We start from the raw sequence: 23,436 nt of genomic DNA on the forward strand, positions 1-23,436 counted from the left end.
ATCTGCCATACAGGGAATTACAGGCCGCACACCTACAGTGTAACTAAACTTCAATCATAATCTTAAACTTGAAACAGTCAAGAACTCTGGTGTTGGCTAAATAAGTAAACATTTTCCTATTTATGCCAAGCTCTAAAATATTTAACTGGGTAGAAATTTTCAATAAAAAAAAAAATTGTTTTAAAAATCATAATCATTAACCCTTATCCAGTACATCATGAATGGAAAGTATTATTGGTAACAAAAGATTGGGATCCTTGAGGAACATTCAGCTCATGAAGCTTCAGGAGTCCTGAAATTTAATTGAAAGAAACTAGGAAGGTTGGACATTCAAATATTGTTTGGGACAAAGGGGGGCTTTGGAGTCAAAAAGGTTGAAACCACTGATATAACATATAATATACTGGGGTTGTGCCTCCAATGCATAAAAAACATAATAGATCATCTAATTGTACTGTATTTATGTTAATTTCTTAAATTAATAATCAGCCATTGCTATATAGGAAGTTAGACTATAAACGAGGAAATGGTATTTTCACACTCTTAGCAAAAAGGACAAAAGTCCAGAGAAAAACAAATCTTTAATAAAGAAAAATTTAACACAAATTGGCACAAAAAATAATGTGCTCTTAGAGCAAAATCAGTTTTAATAAGACATCGAAACAAGAAAACAGCAACACATTTTTTTTCAGTGCTATTATTGGTTCAATACAGATTCATCTATAACAACACGAAGCACACTGACAACATTTAACTGCATTAACAGCATTTGCTGTCATTTTTCCTCAATCTGAACTTGAAGTTCTCTTATCCAGCAATATGTTTGTGTAGATTCACAGTACTTTTGTATCAATCAGAGGTGTACTTTAAAATGCACACAATGGCTTAAATATAAGATATTCTGCTTAGTGTAATGTGTATATTCATCTGCAATGAGAAGTAAATGAATAATATTAAATCCCTGATCCTCATTTAAACATGATCTTCCTACATAAGGCACTTTTGGAGTGTGAAGACACAACTTTTGAAATTTCTACCTTATTTGAAGGTTTTAGGTTTTAGAAGTCAAAGGAATGTGACTGTAGCAGAATAATAAAGTGTGAAATCACAAAACCGTAACAATCTATCATCCATGATCTATGTACAGTCATTATTGCCCATATAAATGTCAGTTTGTTTCAGTTCCCTTTTAAGTTGCTCAGGTAATAATGTGTGTTCCAAGTTTAAAAAGAAAAAGCATTATTTATGAAGGTCCAAATAGTAAAAAAAACCAAAGAGCTAAACCACATCATTAGCATTGAATGGACTAAAGCATTTTTCTCTTTTTCTCAGTGGCCTTGAAGGAGACACAATGATGTCATCTGAGTCGTCTGAATCAATGGTCTTTGGACTTTCAGTGGCTGGTTGCTGTTGGTGGAGCTTCAGGTCTCCTTAATACCAACAAAACAAAGTCATATATGTCATTACATTAAATAGATGAATGATTATACATTATACATCAGTATGCATAATGGTAGTTTATCAGAGAATTTTCAAGGATATACGGGTGTTCTCAGACATACACTACATTCAAAAGTTTGGGGTCAGTAAGTCTTTTTTGCTCACGGCTGCATTTCTTTATAGTAATATAATATTAAAATACCACTTTTGTATTTGAAAATATTTTAAAATGTAATTTATTTCTGGCTCCAGTCTTTAGTGTCAAATGATCCTTCAGAAATCATTCTAATATGCTGATTTGGTACTCAAGAAACATATCTTATTATCTTATTTAGTGTCTCTTATTATTTTTTATATATTTATATATATGGTGTTCTCAGACATACACTACATAACTGATATATTATATATGTATATGTGTGTGTGTGTGTGTGTGTGTGTGTGTGTGTGTGTGTGTGTGTGTGTGTGTGTGTGTATATAGAAATCATGATACATTTTTTCAGGATTCTTTGATGACTAGAAAGTTCAAAAGAACAGGATTTATTTGAAACAGAAATCTTTTGTAACTTTATAAATGCTTTTACTGTCAGGTTTGATCAATTTAATGCATCCTTGCTGAATAAAAGTATTAATTTCTTTTTAAAAAAATTGTACTGACCCATACTTTTGAATGGTAGAGTAATAGGAATGAGTTATATGTTCTAACCTGGTACTGATCTCTTGTCACGCAGCTTCTCATTATAAGCAGGATTTAGTTTCTCTGCAGTCTCCTCGCTATTATTCTGAGTTACACCTAGAAGAATATAATAAAACATACAAGTTACAGTGGTTTTAAAAGAGGTCGGTATAAGAGATTGTAAGAATAGCCAGGTTTGTATCTTTGTTTATGAAACATATTTTTGGTTCATCAAACGGTTCTAACCCTGAAAACCAACAAAGTCTTATTGATCCTAGATTAACAAACAAGAATCAATTTCTTCAGTGAGAACAAAGCACATTATTAAAGATGAATGATCACCTGAGGTTTGCGTTTTGTTCGTAAACATGGCCTGTGGGAACCCTGTGGGCAGCAGTGGAGGGGTGGAGAGATGCTGCTTTTTCTGATGAATGAAAGATTCAGACTGCGTCACTGTAGATGCCCTGCGAAGTCAAGTCAATATATGTCTGTCAGGAGACCACCTGGCCATGCATGCAATCATATTCATTCAAACCAACTGTTGTGAATGCATTCTTGCATTCTCTAACCAGAACAATCTTTTTTTAATTTTTTTTTTTTATTTTAATGGAATTGATATAATATAAATACGTACATATGCATACATATGGAAGTATGCAAAAACTATATGTAGTATTTCAGTGTAGTGATGTGGTAATTTAGTGTATACACTATGTATTTAAATCACCTGTCCATCCGTTTGAGATGAGCCCTAAAGACAGCCTGCAGCAGAGTCACTTCCTCTTCCTGTACAGCCTGAGTGTTCATAACTGATTGACTCTGAAATATATGGTAAAGGAGTTTAAAGGGAATATTCTGACAGGAAACATGTCAAACATGTCTTGACCAGGAGTATCAAGTAATACCAAGGTATTACCATGGTTTTTGGACATGTACCATAATAATTCCATGTACTATCGTATTAATAATGTAAAAATACATATACACTACAGTGCAAAAGTTTGGGGTCATTAAGATTTTTTTAATGTTTTTGAAAAAAAAAAAATCTCCAATGCTCACCAAGGCTGATTTTATTAAATGAAAAATACAGTAAAAACAGTAATATTGTGAAATATGTTTTTTATTTTTATTTCTGCGATTGCAAAGCTGAATTTTAAGCATCATTACTCCAGTCTTCAGTGTCACATGATCCTTCAGAAATTATTCTAATATGCTGATTTGGTGCTCAAGAAACATTTCTTATTATTATCTCAGTTAAAAACAGTTGTGCTGCTTAATATTTTTCTGGAAACCGTGATACATTCATAGAAAGTTCAAAACAGCAGGATTTTTTAACATTATAAATATCTTAATGGTTAGTTTTGATCAATTGAATATATCCTTGCTGAATAAAAATATTCATTTATTTAAATAAAAAAAAATAAATACTGACACCAAATTTTGGAATGTATATATTTCAATCATGACAATTGACAACTCTCGGAATATTTTTGCATGTTAGTTAATGTTAAAGAGCATGTTTCTGATTATGGAAATGTTTATGTATTTAGTCTGCTACGCTGCTGTTGATTATTGCTGCTGATGCTGTTGCAGAGCAAGTACAGACTTGCTACTGCTAATAGATACAAAAACTCGCTGCTGTGAGCATGTAAGATATGCTGCTGCTGCATGAATAGACATACAAAAATCCTGTAGCAGATCTAGGCAGGTGGAGCTGGGGAGGTGGAGGGTTTCAGAGGAACTCTGAACAGGACTAGCATTCAACAAACACTGAACCAGACTATTTAAATGTTGAGCAAGCAATCCCATTGGCTGCAGGGTGAGCAGAGGCCAATCAACTTGTGCCATGTGGTAATGATTTGATTGCATGCAGATTACATGTAAAGGATCTACCCTCTAGAGCTTCATGACTGAACTATATATATCTGTAAACAAACTGTGCATAAAACATAAAACATCTGATCAAAATGTTAAAAATGGTTACCACTGCAACAGGGACAGTTGCTTGCCTCTGTCCATCTAACTGCCTCTGTCTGATTAGATGCCCTCTGAGACAGGATTGCAAGAGAACTAGATCCTAAGCACGGGAGCAGAAGAATAAAGGAGGACATGAATAATCTACATTCACTGTGGGAGTACAGTACATGTCGGTGTGTTGTACCAACCCGTGTTCGGTGTGAGAGCCAGTGTGTCTGAATGATCTTAGCTGCTTTGTTCTTCTCTATTGACGCAACCGCCGATGACGACAATGGTTCTGTGAGTGTTAATGAAAAAGAACTGTCCTGAACCTGTGAGATGAGAAAATATATGACAGTTTCATATTTAGGAGTTGCCATCTTCACTGTCTTAAAGTGAACTGTTCGTGCGTGTAGCTAATAAGTATTTTGAAAGTATTACCTGACTTGGATCTTGTACTAATCTGAGTTTTCTCTCCTCCTCTAGTTTCTCTTTTAAACAGTTGATTTCTACGGTCAGCACACCCATCTCCTGCCTGTAAATAAAACATGAAATCTAAACTGACTTTACATACTTTCTTAATAAATTTCCTTGCTCATGATTCATCAATGCATGTTATTCTACAGAAGAAAAAAAAATTAGTTTTCAAAATCTTTCATCGAAATGTAATAACTTCCTATACCTTTGAAATGATTTTTCTTTCTGCACACATAACTGAGTTTTTTTTTTAAATGTCACAGAAGTAAAAGAATGTTTCGTTTTCGATATAAATTAAACTCTTCCAACAATAACCAGCATCTCTAAAGGAACACAAATGATTTCAATATAGAAAGAATTGTTTAGAGCATTGGAAATATAAATCAGGATTTAATAAGTTTGTCTCACATAACAGTAGCATCACATATGTGATTCAATCTTGTGAGAACTCCAAAACAAGCAAAACATCACCACAATATAGTTTTAATTCTTGATTCCTTCATTATGTTTATATTACAAACCTGTGTGTTTTCATCAGTCTCTCATGCTCTCTAATTTGTTCCTTCAGCACATTTTCTACCTCTTTCAGACCTTCATCCTTCTCAGCGGACAACTGCTTTATCTCTTCACTGATAAGACAAGACAAATATTTTCAATCAGACTTACTCTCAAATACGTTAAATATTTCAGAAATATAAATATAATAGGACATATTTTCACTATTTTTAACATTGACAATAATATAACATATTACCTGATCACCAAATCAGCCTATTAGAATGATTTCTAAAGGATCATGTGACACTGAAGACTGGAGTAATGTCTTTTTTGGTAATTACTTTTTAAAATATATTCAAATATAAAACAGTTATTTAAAATTGTAATAATATTTAACATTGCCTTTTTTAATCAAATAAATGCAACCTTGCTGAGTAGAAGAGATTTCTTTCAAAAACATTTAAAAAATCTTACCGACCCCCAAAATTTTTGAATGGTAGTATATATATATGCTGTCAGTACACTCACTCTCTCTGGGTTAGTTTTTCCTGTAGTTCCTTTTTCTCTTCTGTAAGTTTCTTTACTGCTCCCCTCAAATGCGCATCATTCTCTGTGATCACATCCATCTCTGTGTTGACAGAATCGCTCTGATTGGCCGATTCTGACTCAGTGCCTTTCCCCTCTGAGCTCTTCTGTGAGTCTGATGTTTTAGTTATATGAAGATTCTTCATCTGCTCAACTCTCTGAAAAAAATGAGACAATTTACATGATGAACATGATCATTACTTTCTACAAATAATGTATATTATAGTAATGTGTAATGCGTATATATATATATATATATATATATATTATTTATTTATTTATTTTTTATTTAATTTTCGATAGTGTATTTCAAGACATTTGTCAAGTTTTGTCCTTAAAACACTCTTGTGTGGGACTAATTTCTTACGCATCTCATCCCAAGCCTCCGTTGCTAATTCCAAAACATCCTTTCAGAACTAGTAATGGAGGCTTGAGCCTTGATAGCAGACTAATACAGTTGATACAGTTATTAACGCATTAGAGAGAGAGAGAGATTGCAGTAATGAGACAGAAAAGCATGTGCATCAATATTTATTTATTTATGTATTTATTCATTCGTTTGTTCGATAGGCATATCAATATTTATTTATTTGTTGTATTAGCTATCTGCAATAATAACGAAAAAACGTGCAGCAGGCCTATCAATATATTTATATATTCTGTTTAATTTTCTATTCATTATAGGCCTATATGCTTTATTTACTTAAGTTAAACTGCACGTTTCCATTGATTGTAAAGTTAGACATCGAAAACGGTAGATCAAGCGCAGAGGGTTGCATGTTAGCAGAGTTTGTTTTTTCCTAGTGATCCTTGGCTTGATTTTCTGTGGCGTTTGGACTTTTGTTTCCTGAGAGGATCAAGCTCCATTTCTTTCTTTCTTTTGCCAAAGGTGCCCAGTAGCTTCTCAGGCTTGTTTCACACTTGTGCCCCGTGACAGACATGATCTGCCTGCTCTCCAGCCCTGCCTCTGACAGCATTTGAACTGTGGAATACCAGCATTCTCTCCTGTCAAGCTCCTCCTGTGGGGCTTTCAGTGGATGAAGATAAAATGATGTGGCATCAGGTAGGCATTTGGTGATGTACTGGGCAAAGGGGGTCACCTGGACTGGCAAACATGAATCCTTGGTAGCAGTCTTTGTTGGAATCGGAGGGCTTTTTGTCATTTTTTGTTTCTCCATTATAGGACAAGCAAATATATTCATCACTATTTTCGTCTTTTTTAATGACGAATGAATGCTTTCTTAACTCTCGGTTTCCTTCACACCCAGACCTTGCGAACCAGCCCGGCTGCTGTGTCTGGTAACAGATACGGAGAGTTACGAATGCGCTCGGTCGAAATGGGAGGATGATGAGAACTGGAGTCTTTCACAGACTTGCGAATCCTTTTAAGGATGGCCCTGAACACGTTGTTGGATGACTTGAATTCAGATTGTCCAATGATGTTATATTTGAATATATGGCGGTTCAGTCCAGCTCTTAGGGAGAGAAAACTTGACACCGAGTACTCTGCGCCAGATGCGTTTCGGACGGTGGCATAGAAAGCTCGCAAGCTGGCATTTAAAGCGTCTGCCCCCTCTCTCTACTTTGTCCACAGACGTATATTTGGCCTTAAGCCAGTCGTTAAAAACATTGACAGCCCAAGCAGTTGTTTTTTTGGTGTTTTCTTCATGTTTTTCGCCCTTAAGTCTATCCAGCTGTTCTGCACTGATTGTTTTGTGTCTTTTGTTGTTGCCAGTTGCCTTTGATGTCACTTCCTTTTATTTATTTTTTCACCTGGACTATCCAGTACTGCTGCCGCCCAGTCGTTAAAATGTTTATGTTCACCATAAATATAAAAATTTACTTGTGATATGGAACTGTAATGCGGTCAATACCTGCCTGGAATTACTTTAGTCATGCGTTTCCCTGAAAATAATTGCACACCTTAGAACGTTCGTCAACCAATCAGATTCAAGCATTCAACAGCCCCATAGTATATATATATATATATACACACACACACACACACAAACACACCTTTTCAAGTTCCAGGATTCGTCGCACAAGTCTCTGTTTGCTCCAATCCATATAACCTGTAAACATAAAAATATGATACACCATATGACTGAATTCAGCCCTGGTGCGGGAATAATTTTAAATACTAAATATTGTGTTTAGACCTTTTTTTCCTGCACATTTAAGCTTGTCATGCTAGGTGACCAGCTGGCTGGTCAACCATACCAGATAAACACCAAATTGGCCAGGTTAAGACCAGTTAAACATCTTAAGCTGGTTTAGGCCAGTCTTTTCAGTATGGTTGTTTATAGAAAACAACGTTTGGTAAAATAGTGTTTCCAGTTCAAGATACGCCTTTGTAAATGTAAATACCCTTGGCACGGCACACAGGGCTGTCCATCATGCTCATCTCTTCCTGTGTCAGTTCTTTTTTGAGTTCTTGGTTCTCGTCTTCCAGTTGTTGAACGGTCTTTGTGAGTTTCAGAACCGTTGCACTAAGGGTCTTGTTCTGCCGCCTGATGTCTTTGATCTCCGCCTTATTACTGAAGAGAGAAAAAAAGAGTGAGAAAAAGACTGATTCAAATCACATGGAATCAAGAGGAACCATTAAACTATAAGTAAAATTAACAAAATTAACAATGTTCGTACCTTCTCTCAGCTGACTCTAACAGTGCTCGCAATCTTTGAACCTAAGCATGAAAAATAAAGAATGTATTACAAAAAAAAAACCACAGAAGTTAATATATAGTTAAATACATTTAGTTCTATATGAAATAATGTAAGCTACCTCCTCAAAGTACGTTTCTACAGTGATCTTCATTTCCTGCATGTTGGTAGTTTTGAGGTCACTCTGAAGCTGACTGTAATGGCAAATACATAATTCATCAGTTTAGGTACAACATACATTAGGGTCCAATACACTGGAGTCTCTAGTTTATATCAACACAAAATTTTAAATACTAAGTGAAAATTTCAATAGAACATTTTTTATCATATTATTATTAACGTCAAGGGGGTGTTTACACAACATTGTTTTCAACTAAAAGCAGAAAAACTTTTTATGCATTTTAGCCATTCATTTACATGACAACGGCTTTTTGGGGACCTAAAAACGCGAACTTTTGAATACAGGTATCAAAGTGCACGTTTTTGTAAACGATACCGTTTATACACTACAAAAATGTGAATTTGTAAAAAAAAAACTCCACAAGTTTGTGTAAGACCTGATGATCATGTTCTCCAGCATGTTAATTATCCAAACTTCAGTGATAGCAAGAATATCTGAAAGTCTGAGCAAAGGAGTTCACAAATTTCATTAGTGACCTAGAAATAGTGCTAAAAAAACATTTTTTGATAGAAAAATAAAAAAAAATCTTAATTTCTTTGAAACTTTATTTTCAGGTTAAATTATTTTTTTTGTAATGTCGACTAAGATTTTTGGACTCCACTGAAGTTGCAAATTGCATGACTGTATAATATAAATGAAGTTGGCATCAGACCTCAAGGCATTCTCTTTTTCTTTGCACTGCTGCTCCAATCGTAGAATCCTCTGTTTCAGTCCATTAATGATCTGGTGTGTTTAAAAAGAGAGAAATACATTTTTTATATTATATCATTCATCCAATTAAGAATCAATGATCTGAAGAAACGTGATTGTTTTTATAATGGCATACTCACTGATCTAGGATCGGTCTTTCTGTCCACTAAACCCCTTGCATAATCTGGGTCCTATATGATCAATGCAAAAATGAATTATTTAAATTTTTTTATAAATAAATAAGCTCTGAGAGAACACTTTTATTTTACCCAATCGTTTAAAAGTTAGAGGTCAGTAAGTAATTTTTACAGTAATTTTAAAATGTTTTTGAAAGAAGTCTCACCAAGGCTGCATTTATTTGATCAAAAATACAGTAAAGCAGTAATATTGTGAAATATTATTACAGTTTAAATAACTGTTTTCTATATATATTTTAAAATGTCATTTATTTCTGTAAAGCTGAATTTTCAGCTTTTACAGTCTTCAATGTCACATGATCCTTCAGAAATCAGTCTAATATGCTGATTTGCTACTCAAGAAACACTTATTATTATCACAGCTGAAAATATATGGATTCTTTGATGAACAGAAATTTCAATCAATGAAATGCATTTTTGCTGAATAAAGTATTAATTTCTGATAAATAAAACAATTTCATAAAAGTATTTTAAAAAATCTGACCCCAAACTTTTGAATGGTAATGTACTGTATGTCTGACAGTAATCCACCCTGTAAATTCTGTTTTGTTTTTTTTTAGATTTCATGACAATCAAATATTCAATATAATAGAAATCATATTCTTTTCAGTTTGAACAGTGTACGAATAATGGCAGCCTGCAGTTGCAGTGGTGTGAAACAGGCCACAAACTAAGCTAATCATTTACTCAATAAAGGGGATGTAATAACTCATATAAACGATTCAAGCTCATCTCTGCTGCTAGATTTGCTGACAATTGCTCATCACCTTCGCTGGATCCAGCAGCTGTTCAATTTGTCTGTCTTTCTTAGTGTTGTCTTCTTCAAGACGGCGCAGCTTGGCTTTCATCTTGTCAGATTCAGCCTTTTGGGATTGGATGGCCTGAGAAAAAGGAGAGGAAATATGTGGTTACATGCAATTTCAGTGTGCTTACTTCTTTTTCAAAGAAAACTACATTCTAGGCTGGTGATAGGAAATCAAAATTACTTGATACTTAATACTACCACTTGCACTGTACAAGGAATTGTGGGTAATATTAACCCAAAAACCTCGCCTTGATATTTCCTAAAAATCCAGTGGAAATAATACACCATCCAGGAACATTTGGCGTACTATTTTTAACAAACTATGATTTGGGACACACTAATCCTAACCACTAATCCCTGGTATACATATAGTACTGATAGTATTGAGAATTTATATAAAGCCCAATTCGTTGAAAACATGCCATCTGATGTAATCAAAATTCTAAAAACACATCCTCAAAAGCACTTACAGTACACGTCAGCGAGTGAGTGTACGAGAGGTGAGCTTCACCTTTTTTAGATCCATTATTTCATCATACATTTCTTCCTTTTCTTTGTAGCCTGGGGTCCCTGCAACATAACCTGATAGAATTGTAAAAATAACATGGTGACAAAATTAGAAAATAACACCTGTTATATGGACAATTCAGGTTGATATATTTAGTTTTATCTCACCGTTAGATGCAGAGCGGGAATATTTTGGCTTTTTCATTCCTAAGGCCCTCCTTCAGGTATTCAGGTGTGCTGGTCATGGAGATGCTGGTCTGTGCGACACTGTAATCTGCTCCTTTCAGAGACTTTGACAATGCCCCTGAAATAAACAAAATGTAACCCTGTAAAGCCTGATATGAAATAATTGTCAGAAAATGTATTTTTTTAAATGGAACAGTTTATTAAACCTTTTTTAAACCTTTTTTAATTCTTTTTTTTTTTTTTTTTTTTTTTTTCATTTGCATATAGGTATGTGGGTTTTTTTTAAATGTTTTGTATCATATATGAAACATCAAGCTTATATACACAATGATATAATGAGAAAATTGAGGTCACACTTGAGGAAAACACCAAAATTTTACTCAGAGGCCCAAACAAATATCCAATTTGGTGCAGATGCTGATATTTATATGGCCAAAATGTAAGATGGAATTCTGATAGCTTGTAATGTACATCAGGGAGATCTTTTTAACAGTATAGCAGACTACTTACATAAAATGCATATAAATGTAAGTTGTCAGTCTATATCTCCCAATAATATCTCTTAGAAAGATAATAAATGCTTAGTTTTATGATCAAAGTTCTGTAGTCTTTATTGTGGGGGGCAAAGCATATAATGCAACGTAAAAAAAAAAAAAGTAACCTAAGTTGCTTCAGTCCAGTAAATGTTCATCTTGAAATATTACTAACAATATAAAAAATATTCTTACATTTACTTTATAATAATCAGCAAAGATTTCACAGCAAAAAGACTTGTGCACCACAAACACGTCGTTCCAAACCCGCAAGACCTTTGTTACGGGCAAAGGTCATACGGGTTTGGAACTACATGAGGGTGAGTACTTAATGACAGAAATTTCATTTTGGGGTGAACTAACCCTTTAAATTACATTTGCATGTCTTTCAAATGCATAGATAGCTATACAGAGATCAGCAGAAATGCATTTTAATCTTGAGGTGCAGATCTGAACTTTGGTTGGGTCTTAGAATGTAAACATATCTGGAACATCTTTTTTGGTACAAGATACATAATTTAAAATGGTAAAATACAGAGTAAAGTTTTAACCACATTATTAAAAAAAATCAACAGACCATGTCCATCATTCTGTAAGTGCAGCCAGACGTCCCTGGGTGTACCAGCCGGAGGGGTTTTACAGTTTTGGAGCTGTGTCCCCTTCACCGTCCTCCATGATGCTACTGGAGTTTTCTTCAGAAGCAAGTTTGCACTGTTCAGGTATGGTGACTCTTTATTTAAATAAAAAAAAATATTTATAATTTTAAAGGCATACTTGAAGTGTATATAGTTTTTTTTTTTTTTTTCATTTGTGTGGCAAGCATGAAAACTCAATAGAAGTCTTTAACTTACTAGGAGAAGGAGGTGGTCTGCCAGAAACTTTCTTTTTTCTTGACTTCTGAAAAGAAATCCATCAATCAAATACTTAAATGTAATACCATATCGGCACAAAGATTCAAAAATCCAAAAATGAAAGAGCAACAGCTGAACTAAGGAAACCGATTAGCCTAGAATCTTAAAGGGTTAGTTCACCCCAAAATGAAAATTCTGTCATTAATTACTCACCCTTATGTCGTTCCACACCCATAAAACCGCTCAATTCATATGGATTAGTTTTCTGATCTCTTTATAAAGTTTTTGAAGTGTCAAAGTGGTAGTTCCAAAGGCAGTCAATGGAAGGAAATCTGACAGCATTCTGTCATCAAAAATATCTTAATTTGTGTTCTGAAGATGAACGAAAGTCTTATGGGTGCTGAACGACATGAAGGTGAGTAATTAATGACAGAATTTTCATTTTGGGGTGAACTAACCCTTTAAAGTCATCATGAACTCAAATTGGCCAATTCTTGTTTTTTATGTAACATTGCTGTATTTATTATAAATGATTTATCCACGCACGTCATTATTTTTTTAATTACTGTGCCCTCGTAATCTTTAAAATATCTTCCCCTCTCTCCTACAGTGACATCTCCTTTCTTCTCTGATGACATTCTTACAGGCGCGAGGGCGGGACAACCTGTCACTCACATGAGATTGACCAATAGCAAACAATAACGATCCAATCAATTTTTGCTGGACAAAATCATGTCCCGTCCTACATTCTTTCTTGTTCAAGAAGCCGTTTCACTCAGACATACGCTACAATATGGAAGAAAAGACTATCGCAACTTTGGCTTTAAAGACTGTCTATCTCACCTTTTCAGTGTCAGACACATAGCTGCTACAGAGACTGTCCTCTGCCTTGAAAACAAACAACATATATATGAAACATTAATAAAAATACACATTAATGAATATATTTATAAGAAACATTTATATAAAAATCGATACACTACCATGAAATATTTATATGATGTAGTACCTGTATTTAGATAACTTTTTATAAGGGCAGGTATCCCAATGTATTATTACCATAGTACATCTCTAAAACACATGGTATTGCATGGTACTTTTTGCTAGTGTTACAGTCCAGGAGATCTACGAATTAAGCATAATGAACTGTTAATGTACTTACCAGATCCTCCACCTCTTCTTCAGTGACAAGTTCTCCAGCTACTACAGACATTATAGCCTATGTAATGGCCTGTTTTTATTTTATCATCACCTTTTACAAACAACAGGACCATAATACTTTCTCATACAGTATGATCTATGGAGCTACGACCTGTAATGTCCGCGTTTTATGATGCAGCAGAAAATCGTATTTTCATCATTTCAAAGATGTGTGTAAATCCTAATATAAAACAGCATAAACGAGCACTGAAATGGGTAGGGGGTGTTAAGAAGAAGTTCCCAAGATGCAGCTGTTTCCTGATGTCGCCGTTAAGAAAAGCAACAAATCCTACGTGGACAGTGTGTATGAAAGCTACAGATTTAACGCAATAATATCGCACAGCGTCGTTTCGCGTCTCTCTTCGCCGTACGGATATAAAGTGCATTATTGTCGTCTAGCAACCGAAAATGTTTAACATGACAATAAACAGAAAATCAAACGCGTTCATGTGCGTCAGCACTGCGCAACACTTGCGCACACTGTTATCATAAAGCAGTCGCCTGTTCGAAATACAGCTCCATTCTTTGAGTAAAATTATGTGATTTCTTAAAGCACCATTTTGTTCTTTCTTTCTTTTTTTGTTATTCATATTAGGCCTATGTATGTATGTGTGTATTGGGGTGAATTCAGGTTTATTGGGACACTTTTTCCCAGTCATCTTAATGGTAAAAGTGTCCCAATCAACCTGAATTCACCCTGTGTATGTAGAGTTAGGGATGTATGTATTTATTTATTCATTTAATGTTGGTTTAGATCTTTAGATATGTAATTGCTTATATTAGAAGTAGAAAAATGCTTTGCTTTATGTGTCACTTGTGTCAAAATGTACAAAATGTGGCTACTCAAAAAAAAAAAAAAAAAAAAAAAAAAAAAAATATATATATATATATATATATATATATATATAGATAGATAGATAGATACACACACACACACACACACACACACACACACATTAGCTTATATTTGCATGCCATGAATAATCGCACATTTAACCTAATACAGATATAATTGACAGAATGCTGGACTTACATTCACAATACTGAAAAATGTAAAAAGTTTACAAGAAACCAATTTTAATGTTTTTCTTTTCAATGGAAAATTTGATCATTTGAATGGGCTATAAAAATGTACCCTATTCAGCTTTTTTAAAATTAAAATACCTCACATCATGCTTTTAATATATATATATATATATATATATATATAATAGAAAGTGATATATGCTTGAAGATGACAGTGATAGTCATTAAAATAATGTTACAAAAACAGGAAACAGTGAACAGCTGCAGCGCTACAGGGGACATAATCCTGCTCCGCTGCTATCATTTGATATTTAATGGTAACTGTGGGGAAAAAACAGTGACTATGACCTTGCATTGGTCATTTAGTACTACCACATCACATTACCCACACGTGATAATAGACATCTCATAGATGGATTTGGTTTGGGGATTACATGGGTGTATTAAAAGCCACCTGTTACTATCTCTCCAATAATTTATCTAAAACTATGACTATTAAAATATGAGGTTATTCTCTCAATGAAATGATAACGGAGGTGTATGAATGTGTGGGTAACTGTTTGTCTCTAGTTATCAAGCAGCTCTGTTGCAAAGCTTTTAAAGTCTGTATAAAAACCCTAAATCTTTTGCCTGGCCACTCTCATTATTATAACCCAGTTACATAAGCTTTAATTCCAGCTTGCCTTCCAAGAGGCTGTGATGTTTTTTTTTAAAAGAGGTCCTATCCTCTTAAGATGATTAATGGTAATATGTGTGTGTTGAGGGATGCAAAGAGAAGGGGAGGGAAAGAGAGGGAGGGAAAGAGAGAGAAGAGGCTGTTATCTGATCTGTTGGTGTTGTCAGTCTGTACAGCCACAGTCGTAAAGCGTGAAGAGGGCAGTCAAGGTGCGAACAAAGGTCTCTCGGGGACTGCAAAGCGAAGCCAACTTCATACTCATCAGCAATCTGGTAAGTAATGAGGAAACATCTTAAAGCCATTTCACTGAAAAAAAAAACATTTTCATGTGAGCTTGTGCATTTGATGAAGAATATTGTTTTACATGTGCATTCATGTAAAACTTACTAAAGATAAAGTATTAGAAATGTATTTTAAATGATATTGCTTATTAGAATTACTGTTTCATTGGAGACACTTTTTAAATCAACAGTGCAAAGAACTGTTTATATTTCAAGGCATATGATTTCTTTGCTGTGAACGTTCAAGAGAAGAGACAGCCTGCCTTTTTGTATTATATGACAGTGTTTAAAGCAATGTTAATGTCATGTAGCTATATATGCGAATTATAATAGCAAGTTTTCATCTTTATTTCGCAGGTCAGTGCATTGCTCTTGAGGATCACCTGAAATCACCCATTGCCCCAGTGACAAGGTAACAAATCCAATTTTCACAAAGAGCTTACAGACCCTAAGAACATACCGAGATGTGAGAGACGGACAGACAGCATAAAGATTGTATTTACATTTAAGATACCTATGTGGAATAAACACAGAATCATTCATAATTAAAACAGAAAACAAATCATTTTAATAGATGCTGAATGGCAAAAACAACTCATGCATTTACATATTCCTAGCAAGCCTTATGCACAGCGAATATAAACCATCCCACTGTTATTTACACAAAAAAATAGTCACTCGTTTGAAGCATACTGTAGCTTGTGTTATCTGATGTGAAATAGGTCACTTTGTTCTACAGAAGATTAAAACGCTTCACTTAAACCATATTGGGGATGATTCTAAATCCATCACAATATTCCCTGTATGTTTTTTTTTTAGTAATTTGCATGTGTATTATATAATACAAAATGGATATTGAATTTCCAGTTAATCAACCACAATTATTTCAAACGCAAAATCATCCTCTCATCTACAGAGTAAAAATAACTGACTATAGTAAATAAATAACAAAAATCAAACATACAGTAAAAACGGAAACACTTTATAGTAAGGTTAATTAGTTAAACATTAGTTAATGTATTGACTAACATGAACTAACCATGAGCAATACATTTGTTGACATTAGTTAATGAAAATATAGTTGTTCATGTTAGTTCACAGTGCATTAACTAATGTTAACAAGATTTTAATAATGTATTAGTAAATGTTGAAATTAATATTAACAAAGATTAATAAATGCTGTATAAGTGCAGTTCATTATTAGTTCATGTTAACTAATGTTGTTAACTAATGAAACTTGTTGTAAAGTGTTACCGTAAAAACCAGTAGTTAATAGTTTTGTGGAAACTGATACATTTGATTTCAGGATTCTTTGATGAATAAAGTTCAAAAGAACAACATTTATCTGAAATAGTGGTAACATTTTACAATAATTTGACTCATTTGTTAACATTAAGTTAATGCATTAACTAACATGAATTACCGCATTTATTAACCTTTGTTAATGTTAGTTAATAAAAGTGTTCATGTTCATGTTGGCTCACAGTACATTAACTAATGTCAACAGATTCAAGTTTTGATCTTAAAATGTATTAGTAAATGTTGAAATTAACATTAACTAAGATTAATAACAAAATTTTGAATGGTAGATTTCGAATGTTATCATAAAACAATTATTGAAAACACATAAAAACAAGAAACATTAATGTAAAGTTAGGCTAACTGCGCACAAAAAGGCGATCTAGGTTGAGCAATATGAACCTCAAGAAAGTGTGCCATTAAAGCTTTTCAACAATTCTGTTAACTGGACCTTCTGTGTGTTTCTTGTCATGTGCAAAGAAAATGCATCTGGGTCAACAAAGCCCCCTGGTGGATGGGCTATCACTAAAAGAGCTGGGGGACAGTGTGCTGGTGGAAATAGAGCCCCGAAGGAAAGGACTGCCCTTCCTCAAACACGTGGAGTACCGTATTGTTAGCAAGGTAAATTCAATTTATATTTATAATACTTTAAGCATACCTTTTTAGTACATTATAGATCTACTTACATACACACACACTAGTGCTAAACGATTCTAGATAAATTGAGAATCATAATATTTTTTTTTGCTGTTGTTGTTTAAAACAAAGTCCCTTTAAGACAAGTCATTTCACTCTGCGGCCATCTTTGAAATGCCTCTCAGGCATGCAAGTGCAGCTCCTATCTCTTTGAATGGGGAAACATCAAATTCTCCAAATCTGTTTGCCAAGCTTTCGATTAAATTTCATATTTGAAATCACCAATGAAATCTGACAACAACTGTCTCATAAATTTTGTTTCTAAACGCTCGAATTATGACAAAAAAATATATTGCGATTTGAAAAAAGCCATATTGCGCATTGCACTTTCTCCCATTCAAAACAATACGAGTGACGCGTCTTGTGTTAAAATAGATCACGACTCTCCCACGATTCTAAATAGACAACTAAACAAATAACATATAATTAACTAGAGCTTCTAAGAAAATGTTATTGCTGCAGTTTATTTTAAAAATATGTTTGTTTGTTTTTTTTTTAAATTGAATGAATAATTCAATGACTCACTCATAAATACTGGATGAATCAGCGTTTTTGAACGAATCTCTTGAATGATTCAATGATAAATAGGCCTACATTTTTCAAGTAGTGCTTGCTGCAGAGCAAAATGACCTCCAGCTCCACCCCTCTGGAGCTCAAGGGTGGAGCTTAACCTGTTTAATGGGTGGAGAGATGGGGCTATGGGTAGGGTTAGGGTGTGGTTGGAGGTTGCAGCTCCACCCATCATGCCCACAGTAGGTCAAGAGAGGGGGAGCTGGAGGTTATGGCTCTGCAATGAGTAGCCTCTCACATTTTTTTTAACAGCCACTTGTCGCCACCTACTGGCGTAACAATGTTACAATACTGTGTTGTTGAAAAGACGGTTTGTGAAGCTGTTTCATTAAAAAAAGAAAAAAAAGAAGCTGTTTCATTCCTAAACATGACAGATGGTCTCTCTAGCTCAGCGGCAGCACCAACACAGACTTGAATGTTCGCTGTGATCGTACTTGTCAAAGGTTTAATAGACATAGCTGAATCGCTGTCACTTTGGAAAAAGATCTCAAGGGAGTTTTAACGATTTATTGTGTAGCTCTAACACACACACATCCCTAAAAATATTAAAGTATTCCATCTCTTTTAAATAGTGTTTCCAGATCCCAGTTCAGCGCAGATACAGTGATTTTGAGGTGTTCCACGGTCTGCTGCTGCAAAAGTTCATCTACAGGATGGTCCCACCTCTGCCCCCTAAACGCATCCTTAAAGGCGGTGAGATTTGAAATGTCCTCAGATGAACTTGCTTCTTAAGCCTTATTATTAGTATTATACCACTAAAACTCTCTATTTTTTCTAACTCTCCCATGAACTCTCAGTTTTGAACTCAGTATCAGACCGAGAGTTTAACGACAGTCGCCGCCGTGGTCTACAAAGGTTCATGACCTTGGTGATCAGACATCCAGTCCTAGCAGGAGATGAGTTGGTCACCATCTTTCTGTCAGCAAGCAGCGCAGTAAGTAATGCAAACCAACAGATGGCAGTAAACTAATTAAACTATGGATGAATAGTTTGACGTTTCGTCCTTTTTCATGTTATAGGATGTTCAAAACAAGATGCGTGATGCATATAAAAAGACAGGTGATGAGTTTCTGACCTCCCAAATAGCGTTGCATGGCAAGGTGGGTAAAAAATAACAAAGACATAAAATAAAAAATTATATTCCACGTAAATATCATGGTTTTGGTGTACAGTGTTGGGTAACCCTATTGAAAAAACCAACATATGCTGGTTTGGTATGTTTTGAAGAATGGCAGCTGGTTTGAGCTGGTTTAAGCTGATCCTTAGTTGGTCCTAGCTGGTCATGAGCTGGTTTAAGCTGGTCAAGTGCTGGTCCTAAATGGTCCTAAGCAACTAGCTCCAGCGCAGGACCAGCTTAAACCAGCTCATGGCCAACTAAGGACCAGCATAAAACCAGCTCAAACCAGCTGCCATGCTTAAAAACATACCTAACCAGCATATGCTGTTTTTTTCAACAGGGAAATTACTCTAAAAAAAGGAATTAATTATTACTAGCTACGAATTACATCTTCAACAGTGTAATTAGATTACTGTACTAATTAATCTTCAGTCACCCCTCTCCATTTCAGCCTCTTAAATAAATAATATAAAATTGCATAAATTATTCTTAAAAAGTATTTAAAGGGAGAAGGTTACATTAAAACATAGATTTTAACATTAGACATTTTGATGTTAAATCCACTATTGTTTTATATAGAATTGTTCTATAGTCAGATACAGTATTTAATGCAGTTACATCAGAAGTAACTGTAATTAAATTACAGAAAAAGTAAGAGTGATCCCTTACTTTACTTTTCAAGGGAAAAGTAATTAAATTACAGTAATTTATTACTTAGTAATGAGTAACACCCAACACTGTTGGTATATATCAAATAACCAAAAGGAAACTGAAAGGGAAATTAACACACAAAAGGAATATTGTAATTTTTAAGGTGAACCTTCCTGAGGAAATGCGGAGCCAGGCTGCTGCTAATCGAGAGGTCATTGCAAGTATCCACAGCAGTTTCAATAAACTCAGAGATGTAGCCGAGCGGATGGCTCAGCGCTCACGAGAAAACTCGACGGATCTGCTCATGTTTGGAAAAGACCTGAGGTGAACTATACTGAACACTTAAGAAATTCTCTCTCTCTCTCTCTCTATATATATATATATGTATATACATAATAGAAATATTAAAAAAAATAATGTTTATAATAATCAAGATAATAAATGTAGTGATACATAAAATATCCACAAATGTATGTGGCTAAATTGTACAATGTACAAAAGCTGCACAAACAGTATTTCATGATCTTTTAATATCAATATTAATGTTAACATTAGATTATTATTTAATATTTATAATTAAAGGTTTATGATTAGACATTTTTAAAAGAAATGTCCTATCTATTTTTCTATCAATGTATAGATCATTTTTATTTTTTGTGGAAGTGCATGGTGTGGTTTCTAACACTTATAAAATGATACATATGCAGTGATGGTTATTGTAGTATCATTAATATAACATTGTAGTATAATATTATATTTAATAATATATTAAAAATATATAATATTATATAATAATATAAATATATTTAATATTATTACTGAATTATTTTAAATATTTTTTTAATTTTATATTTTCTGTTTTCATTTTAATTTAAGTTAAAGTTTTAGTAATTTTGTAAGTAATTTTTTGTTGTCATTTTTAGTATTTTTTTTTAGTAATAAAAATGTCTATATAGTTTTTACTTTAGTTTTAGTTATTTTAGTACTTCAAGTTAAATCGAATGAAAATGAGTAATGTTTCCTTAGGAACTAGCTGAAATTGAAAAATGTTTAAAATGTTAATAGTTTATTTATTTTATTTCAATTAACGGATATTTTATTTCAAGTAACAGAAATGTTATTAATGGTTTTGGTTTTAGTTTTAGTTAACGATAATAACCCTGATATGTAATATGGAAAATCTGAAAGTCTCTGTGGACGAGTCAGAGGTTATTACTTGATTCTTCAACAGTGAACTGGGCTCGGACACACCAGACCTGCCAGTAAACGCTACAATGAGCAAAGCATGGAAAACACAGAGGAAGTCACTTGTAGAGCTGTCAGGAGAATTCGGTCTTCTCGCAGACAAAGCTGCACACCAGGTACTAAAACAGATCTTTATTGAGCATTAGTCTAATCACAAAAATGACTAAAATTATGCAGATAAATGATCTGCATTGAACAAACACCTCAATGTTATTATGACACCCATAATATTATGACTTTCAGTTTGCTTTGGTTGAACAGAAATTAAACTGAATATTTCCTTTTTATACACCAGGGCAGCAGAGAGGAGGATGAGGTGGTGGAGAAACTGAACCTTCTCCTCGAACAGCTGCAGTCGTATAAAGTGAGTATTGTCCGTAGAAAACTTTTCATATCAATTTGTGCCACAAAAGTAGTATTTAATGGATGTTAAAGGGGCATACGGAGCTGGTATTAGATGGAATAATTTAGGAGTTTTGTCATTTTTAATGTATGATTAAACCAATATCTGTGAAAGAATGGTCATTTTACACTTTAACAATTCAACTGTAATGGCATTGTAATGTTAATATATTTGCGTGTGTGTGTATAGGAGTTGTGTGATCGGCATGACAGCGGTGTGTTACTAGAGCATCAGAGAACGTTTGAAAAGCGCAGCGGGCCTGTGGCTACACACTTAAAATACCAGAGCAGCATTGAGCAGCCAGAGTCTCGACTCACACAGGTAACACATAAAGTATAGCACCACCAACATACAAACTACGCTTAACTACACTTTTTTGGGGGGGTGCGTGAGATTGTCCTGTTTTGTTGTTGCCGGAGCATGAGTTCTTGAAACCTCGCCTTCTTCTGGAGGGGGGGGGCTGGGAGCAACAGCTCATTTGCATTTCAAGGGACACACTCAAAGTGCCTAAACACACTAAACACACACTTCACATACACACACTGGGGACACAGGAGACTTATTTTACATTTTGTAAAAGGGGGATTAATAGGTCCCCTTTAAATATAAATTTTAAAATGCTAAATATAGGCTAAATAATGGGTACAGTATGCTCACAATCCATAATGATGTCTGATTTATGAGCAAGTTGTTCTTGGTCCTTGTTGGTCCTTTAGAATGAATCACCCAAAACGGCAACGAGCACACACAGTAGTGAATCATCGTTTGAATGAATCGTTCGAGTGAATGATTCAAAGGTGGCTACTTTGTTGCCACCTGCTGGAATAACAATGTAATTGCAATGTATCCACACCTCTGACAGGTGAACTAAATACTATAATTCTGTCTTCCTACAGCAGGAAAACACGATTATCACCATGGAAATGAGGAGCTATTTCTCCCTTTTGTGTCTGCATCAAGAAACCCAGATGGTCTTCACCCATCTGCCTCTTGTAACTTCAATACTGGGGACATTTGTCCACTCACAAATACAAGGGCACAAAGAGGTACATTTCCAATAACAAACTCTATTGCTTCAACTGATTATTTTAGTAGTTTAACACTATTTGTATTTACACTGTGTGAACTGAGTATTTTCACTCCTCAGATGGGTGATGTGTGGGGTGAACTTCATCCAAAACTGAAGGATCTGTTTGAGAACACTAATGAAGCCTCGTCTCGCTCCTCTTCTCAAACACACACCTCCAGAGGACAGAAGACCTGTGCTGTCATTGGTCCTGCATAACCAGTCCAGGACAGTAAATATGAGGGAAATTCCCAGCCTTTTCTCAACTCCCTAAGAACTCAGTATACTGCTTCATGCCATGTGTTTTCCTTCTCTTGACTGTACATACTTTAACACTTTTCTTCATTACTTTTCCAAATATGTAAATACAGAGAACACAGTGGCCCTAAAACATATTTGAACACTTAAGGTCACCTAAAAATTCCATTAGAGACAAAATATCAAACTGTCTGCTAATCAAAACTAACTTCATTTTTGTTAATGTTAACTGTAAAAGGGTCATGGCAACATATGTTTTTACATTACTTCAGCTCATAAAAATAAGCCATTTCAAGTTATACAAGATTCAACTCTATTTAAGTAAATATAATTTAAGTAAATGACTTGTACATCCAATTTGCTTATACTTAAAAATTTAAGGCAGCAACTAAACCTAAGTTTTTAAGTTGAAATAAATTATTTTGTTTGGTATTTTGCTATCTAAAAGAATGACATTCAAACATTTTTTATTGTGCCTCAAGTATCCAAATACTTTTTGAGCCCACTGTATATTCAGAGAATATAGAATATATTTATTTTAAAAAATTTTAGTATAAAAACACCCTGTGAGACTAACATGATGATGTCTTCACTTTTGACTTTTTCATTGAATTCCCATTTTTTCCCTTTTTCTTTTAATACTTGAACCACATATGTTTTGATGCAGTACATGGTTACATATTCAAATAAATAAACCCAGATCTT

The 23,436-nt window shown here is 34.2% G+C and overlaps 2 protein-coding genes across 2 annotated transcripts; one reads left to right on the forward strand and one right to left on the reverse strand.

The window, feature by feature from the left end:
• Positions 1 to 619: 619 nt before the first annotated feature.
• iqce (IQ motif containing E) lies at positions 620 to 13,933 on the reverse strand. The gene is given in 23 exon segments (XM_051890937.1): positions 620 to 1,430; positions 2,147 to 2,233; positions 2,459 to 2,580; positions 2,844 to 2,935; positions 4,101 to 4,193; positions 4,282 to 4,404; positions 4,514 to 4,607; positions 5,071 to 5,178; positions 5,576 to 5,790; positions 7,649 to 7,704; positions 8,000 to 8,169; positions 8,276 to 8,316; positions 8,415 to 8,487; positions 9,127 to 9,197; positions 9,305 to 9,355; positions 10,129 to 10,242; positions 10,678 to 10,748; positions 10,842 to 10,887; positions 10,889 to 10,977; positions 11,970 to 12,122; positions 12,244 to 12,286; positions 13,087 to 13,131; positions 13,406 to 13,933. Coding segments are annotated over 23 exon segments (2,160 nt in total). The 5' UTR covers positions 13,457 to 13,933; the 3' UTR covers positions 620 to 1,278.
• Positions 13,934 to 15,284: 1,351 nt separating this feature from the next.
• Positions 15,285 to 23,436, forward strand: snx8b (sorting nexin 8b). Its single transcript, XM_051893453.1, has 12 exons — positions 15,285 to 15,417; positions 15,784 to 15,838; positions 17,206 to 17,346; positions 18,564 to 18,684; positions 18,789 to 18,925; positions 19,011 to 19,091; positions 19,923 to 20,083; positions 20,991 to 21,120; positions 21,300 to 21,368; positions 21,597 to 21,728; positions 22,304 to 22,453; positions 22,555 to 23,436. Exons 3-12 carry the CDS (start codon positions 17,209 to 17,211, stop codon positions 22,690 to 22,692), a joined length of 1,257 nt encoding a protein of 418 aa, XP_051749413.1. The 5' UTR covers positions 15,285 to 15,417; positions 15,784 to 15,838; positions 17,206 to 17,208; the 3' UTR covers positions 22,693 to 23,436.

The sequence above is a fragment of the Ctenopharyngodon idella genome, chromosome 1 (genome assembly GCF_019924925.1).
Source record: "Ctenopharyngodon idella isolate HZGC_01 chromosome 1, HZGC01, whole genome shotgun sequence".
NCBI classification, from domain to species: domain Eukaryota; kingdom Metazoa; phylum Chordata; class Actinopteri; order Cypriniformes; family Xenocyprididae; genus Ctenopharyngodon; species Ctenopharyngodon idella.